General features: G+C 45.5%; 1 protein-coding gene across 1 annotated transcript in view; it reads left to right on the forward strand.

The window, feature by feature from the left end:
• Nucleotides 1-4,683: 4,683 nt before the first annotated feature.
• Nucleotides 4,684-6,287, forward strand: part of LOC112093102 (uncharacterized protein K02A2.6-like) — a 2,952-nt gene continuing 1,348 nt past the window's right edge. The window contains exon 1 of the mRNA XM_024170915.1: nucleotides 4,684-6,285. Coding sequence (XP_024026683.1) covers nucleotides 4,684-6,285 — 1,602 coding nt within the window. The remainder of the gene's footprint in view (nucleotides 6,286-6,287) is intronic.

Here is a 6,287-nt window from a genome sequence, read left to right on the forward strand (position 1 = left end):
ATCCTTATTTAATTGTGTTTGTTTTTGCTTGCTTAATATTTTACAGTTAACACACTTTTCATAGTGATCCAGGTACTATTAATAACTTCAATTCTCTTTTTTTATGTTATTAATGCTTGCTCCTATGTTATAAATATTTACCGTTGTTTTTTTTATTAGTTTTATTATTATTCAATAAAATTAAAATGTTTATTTGTATTTTATCTTCTTACCAAGTTTTTAATATATACCATTTTCTTTGTTCATTGCTTTTGTCAACCTACGGATTTACTATATATCATTATTCAATGGCATTCAAATATTTATTTGCACTTTATTCATTTTTTGGCATTATATTTAAGTATGCTTTTAATTTAGATGTTTTAGTTCTTCTCTTTAGCTTGATTTTAGTTGCGATGCTAAGGGTTTTGTATTATTAAATATTTTTTTTTTCTACATTTTCTTTGTATTTATGACATTCTCTCATGATTTTGTGTTATCAACAATTTCTTATATTTTTACTATTGCTACCTGAATTAAAATTTGTTTTCCTATAATATTATTACAATATAGTAATAAAAGAAACCACATCAGAATTATTTATCTATACTAAATTTACTATTTTCATAATAATATTTCATCATATTTCTTCCTTTTCCTCTTCTTTTTTTGTTTGTAAGTGATGGATCTGTTGGTGTTTTACATTCTCCTCATATATTTGGACAATTTTGTTCTCATAATGTTAGTTTTTTCTCATATACATTCTTCTATTCACCTTTGTTTTCTTCGTTTTTCCTCTTTATGTTTGATCAATCTATATTTTTTACTTTGTTCTTTTTTGTACCTGTTCTGTTTTTGGAAAATGATTTTCATTTCTTTCATTTTTTTTTATTCACTTAGTAGTTTTTGAATAATTTCATATCTTACTCTGCTTCATTATTTTTTATGAAATATACATTATAATATATATGATGAATCAAATATTTTACAAAGTATTATACCTTTATGGAGTTGCCTACAGTACCCAATCATAAAATGATTATAATAATATAATTCTATTTGTTCATCACATATTGATGAAAAAGTTCAAGACTTGAATAATAATAACTATATAAAAATACCATGATATTGGCCCCTTATGAATCTCCTTTTGGCTACTACATTTTTCATTCTTTTTTCTTTTGTATTTTTTCTCTGCCCGTTTTTCTGTTTTTGTTCATTTCTATTGATTTAGATATTAGCAGGAACTTTATTTTGCATGTTATCTGTTGTGTGGGAAAATGTGATGGACACCTGGACCAACGGCGCCACGACACCTGGCTATACTTGCTTTCCGCCGAGCACTCAACCCTCGACGCTTCGTTTCCCTCAAGATCAGCTATAGAGCCCGAAGATGAAGTCCATGATTAGGGCGACGACCCCGTGAGGCGTCGACGGTTGATTCCGCCTGGGTTGACACGACAAGATCCCTCGACTGCAGAAGAGATCACTAGAAGGGGCGAGAAAGGTTAAACAACCACTGACGACGAGGGGAACGTCCCTTTTCGACATGATAGGTTACATGCAAAGATAAGAGAAGTCTGACAGCATTAATTGCAAGTTTACAAACCGCCCCCCAGGGGACAGAAAAGCATTACGGAGAGTCACAGAGCCGTAATAGAAGACTAATTGGTTGAGTGAACAGTCCTAATTAGTGGGCTATGTCTGGGCCTAGAGAGGGAGAGCGCTTGAGTGTTCCTACCTACGAAGGAAACCCACCCAGTGAAGGAAGCCCGAGTATAAAAGAAGAAGGACCCCAATAGGGAAGGGGGCCAGAAAATTCCAAAGGAAAAAGAACGAGAGAGAGAGAGATAGCATTCATTGTAAACTATGATCTCCACAAAAGAAATATAATATATACAGTGGATGTAGCTCTAATTTTATAGAATGAACCACTATAAAATTCTTCTTGTTCATTTATATACAGTTCATTCAAACACAAAAATACTTAAATCAAACTAGAATCCACACTTTCATTAAACCCACAAGCCGGTAATCCAAAGGGTAACCCCAAGGTAATCCGGCGGGTTTATTGTTGACGAAATCCAACCGTCAACAATTGGCGACTCCGCTGGGGATCGGAAGCGTTCAACCCCCGAAAGTATAGTTACAAACATCCATCCGCCCAAATAGTAGCGGGATGGAAGGAGATTTACGCTCAGACGGAAATGGAGTCTCACCTCCCGACGCACCACGGCCGGATTTGATGCAGATGCAAGCCCAAATAGCCACTTTGACCGAGTTAGTACGTGGGCTAGTAACCGTGGTTGAACGATTAGACGGAAGGAACTCCGTGCCGCCACTAGAGGATGCCCCAAGATCACAGGGACCTGTCATGATGGAAAATCCAAATCACGGTAACCGCCCGCATATCCAAGAAGGGACCGGGGAAAGCGAGAACCATCAGGGCCCTCATAGGCCTCGACCTTCCCATTCCTCCGGCAGCCGTTTGAGAGCCGCTGGGATCCGAGCCATCGAGGAACTGCCCCAAAATCCCGGAGGAAACCGGCCAGGAGACTCAGGGTCGGTGCAGGCGGGCGGGCAGGCCAGAGGTGGGCCCATCGCTCAAAGGGCGGAAGCGCCGGGAGCTGCTGGTTCAGTTGTATCAACAGAAGAAGCGCGGACCCTCATGGAACGCATGGCCAACCTGGAAAGAAGACTGACCGGGGACGTCGCAGGGCTGAAAAAGAACATTGGGCGGGTGGGCGAGGTGGTAAACGTCGACATTACGCCCAGTCGTACGCATGACCATCCGTTCACCGCGGAGATAATGGCACCCCCTCTCCCCGATAAATACAAGTCGCCGTCGATTCCACCTTACGACGGACGAGGAGATCCCGACGACCATTTGGAAATGTATACGGGGCACATGCTCTTGCACGGATACGCCGAGGAAATCATGTGCCGAGCCTTTCGAAACCACCTGACAGACTCTGCCCGAAGATGGTTCCGAACGCTGAAGCCAAACTCTATCTCCAGCTGGGATGAACTAAAGGAAGTATTTTCCCTCCAGTTCATCGGGGTTAAAAAATACATACCCCCAAAGCAGAACCTAATGACGATATATCAAAAACCAAATGAGACGTTAAGGGAGTGGCTCGCCAGATACGGCGAGGCCGTCACCGTTACGATGGATATCACAGACAGAGAAGCCATGATGGGAGCGTTATCCAGTATGAAGAAGATAACTCCCTTCAAAAGGGAACTAAACCGAAAACCCCCTTCCAGCTACAAAGAGTTCCTTACAAGGGCGCAAGGATACATCAATGCTGAAGAAGCGGATGCCAACGACCCCGATCATAGGTCCAATAAAGGTAAATGAGCCGAGCAGGGGTCGGCGCCATCAAAGCAAGACGGGAAGAAGCGTCGAGGAGGAGGAAGTGGAGACAAACAACCGATCCTGACGCAAGGAGCGTCGGAGGCCAAGAAGCGAAGACAGGAGGATACCCGCAGGCCTCGGCTGTTTCAGAAATACGACACCTACCAAGAACTGACAGTAGGCGTCGAGGAGATCTTCAACCAGATCGGCCGAGGAAACTTGTTGCGCCGACCTGGACCAATGAAGTCGGATCCTAACCAAAGGAACCAGAAGAAATTCTGTAGGTTCCATGGCGAGGTCGGCCACCACACGAATGATTGCGCTGACCTCAAAGATGAAATCGAAAGAATAATCCGCGAGGGAAGGCTGCAGGAATTCAGGGCCGAACGAAAACCTCGCAACAACGGCCATGGCGGGCAAAATGACGGTCGACGCCGAGAGGAGAACCACCGCCCGGAAGATCGGGAACCTGTCGGCATCATACGAATGATCCTCGGCGGCCCCTACATAGAAGGAGACACGCGGAGGTCGCAGAAGGACTACGCCCACGAGGCCAATGGGGTATACCAGGAACGGTTCTGGAACGTCTCCGCCGTAAAAATCCTGAGGCAAAGCCACACTGACGTGGCCTTCAATGAGGATGACGCCAGCAGAGTCCATTTCCCCCACAACGACGCACTGGTGGTGGAAGCAGTGATCAAAAACCACACCGTGTGTCGAATCTTGGTGGACAATGGAAGTTCGGTAGACCTCATGTATTCCGACTGCTTGGAGAAAATGGGGATCCACGAGGGGCAGTTGGAAAGAACCACCAGGCCACTGTACGGGTTCACGGGAGACTCCGTCATTCCTCAAGGTACTATTCGACTACCTATAACCGCCGGAGAAAAACCCCGACAGGCAACAACGATGGCCAACTTTGTGGTCATCAAAGGAGGCTCCCAATACAACGCAGTAATCGGGAGACCAACCCTCCAGGCATTGAAGGCAGTAACCTCCGTCTACCACCAAAAGGTCAAATTCCCCACCCCAAACGGCGTAGGAGAAATTAAGAGCAACCAGTACGAAGCCAGGATTGCATACTCCGATGTCTTACGCGGATATGACCAGCCGGGAAGACAGGAAATGAGGATGGTTCAACATGGCCTCGTTGAGGATATAGACCCCGGGTTCAAGAGGAAGTTACTTGGTCTCAGCCCGTCGAACAGTTGGAAGAAATCCAGATTGACGAAAGCGGAACCACCAAAATACTAAAAATAGGTTCGGACTTGACCCCACCGCTCAAAAGCAGGATTGAAAATTTCCTCAGGCAGAACCTGGATGTCTTCGCCTGGAGCCACTCCAACATGGAGGGGATCGACGCCAAAGTAATGTGTCATTTCCTAAACGTCGACCCCACGTATCCTCCCAAACGCCAAAAACGGCGACTAATGAACCCTGAGAGGTACGAAGCGCTGAAGGAAGAGGTCGACAAGTTAATCAACAATGGATTTATCTGGGAGGCGCATTATCCACGTTGGGAATCTAATCATGTCTTGGTAATCAAACCCAACGGGAACTGGAGAACATGCGTCGACTTCAGTGACCTCAACAAAGCATGCCCAAAGGACGGCTTCCCACTCCCTCGAGTAGATCAAATGGTCGACGCCACGGCGGGGCACGAAATGCTGAGCTTCATGGACACTTACTCCAGATACAATCAAATCCCCATGCATCCAGCCGACGAAGAGCACACATCTTTCATAACCGATAGGGGTCTCTACTGCTACAAGGTGATGCCTTTCGGCCTAAAGAATGCAGGGGCTACTTACCAAAGGCTAGTAAATAAAATGTTCGCTCAACAGATCGGCAAAATGATGGAGGTCTACGTCGACGACATGCTCATAAAAAGCGCCAGGGCCAGCCATCATGTCGATCATCTGAGAAAGATGTTCAGCATATTGAGAAAATACCGCATGAAACTTAATCCCCAGAAATGTGCCTTCAGAGTCGGGTCGGGAAAGTTTCTCGAGTTTATGGTCAGTTACCGCGGGATTGAGGCCAACCCTGAGAAGATCAAAGCTCTGCAAGATATGCGGTCACCAACAAGGCCAAAAGAGGTGCAAAGATTGACAGGTTGTGTCACCGCCCTAAATAGATTCATATCGAAAGCCACTGACAAGTGTGTCCCCTTCTTCGACGCTTTGAAAGGAAACAAGCACTTCGAATGGACACCACAGTGCGAGGAGGCCTTCCAAAAACTGAAGGAGCATTTGGACAAACCTCCAATTTTGTCAAAACCAAGCGCTGACGAAGACCTCAGCCTATACCTCTCCGTGTCCCAACACGCCGTGAGCTCCGTACTAATAAAGGAAGAAGGGAAGGTACAATTGCCGATCTACTATGTGAGCAAAAGACTCCTCGACGCCGAGTCGAGATACAACGAAATGGAACGTCTAGCCCTCGCCTTGATGATAGCTTCGAGAAAGCTTTGGCACTACTTCCAATCCCGCACAATACGAGTTCTCACAAACCACCCGTTGAGACAGGCCTTACAAAAGCCGGAAACGTCCGGACGGCTCCTCAAATGGTCGGTAGAACTGAGCCAGTTTGATATAAAATACATGCCGAGAACCGCTATTAAAGGTCAAGCGCTCGCCGACTTTCTGGCTGAATTCTCTCACAGGCCGACCTACACCCCATCTGAAGAAATTGAGGTTGCAAGATGGAAGCTTTACGTGGATGGGGCGTCGAGCGAAAACGGATCAGGAGCCAGCGTCTTACTAATCAGCCCCGAAGGCCACAAGATTACCTCGGCGGTACGGTTCAAATTTAAAGCATCAAATAATGAGGCGGAATATGAAGCCCTAATTGCCGGACTACGTTTAGCGAACCACTTAAAGGTCGAGAGAATCAGCGTCTACAGCGACTCCCAGCTAGTCGTCGCGCAAATAAAGGAGGAATATCAAGC

This window comes from Morus notabilis, unplaced genomic scaffold, assembly GCF_000414095.1.
Source record: "Morus notabilis unplaced genomic scaffold, ASM41409v2 Scaffold822, whole genome shotgun sequence".
In the NCBI taxonomy this organism is placed as follows: Eukaryota; Viridiplantae; Streptophyta; class Magnoliopsida; order Rosales; family Moraceae; genus Morus; species Morus notabilis.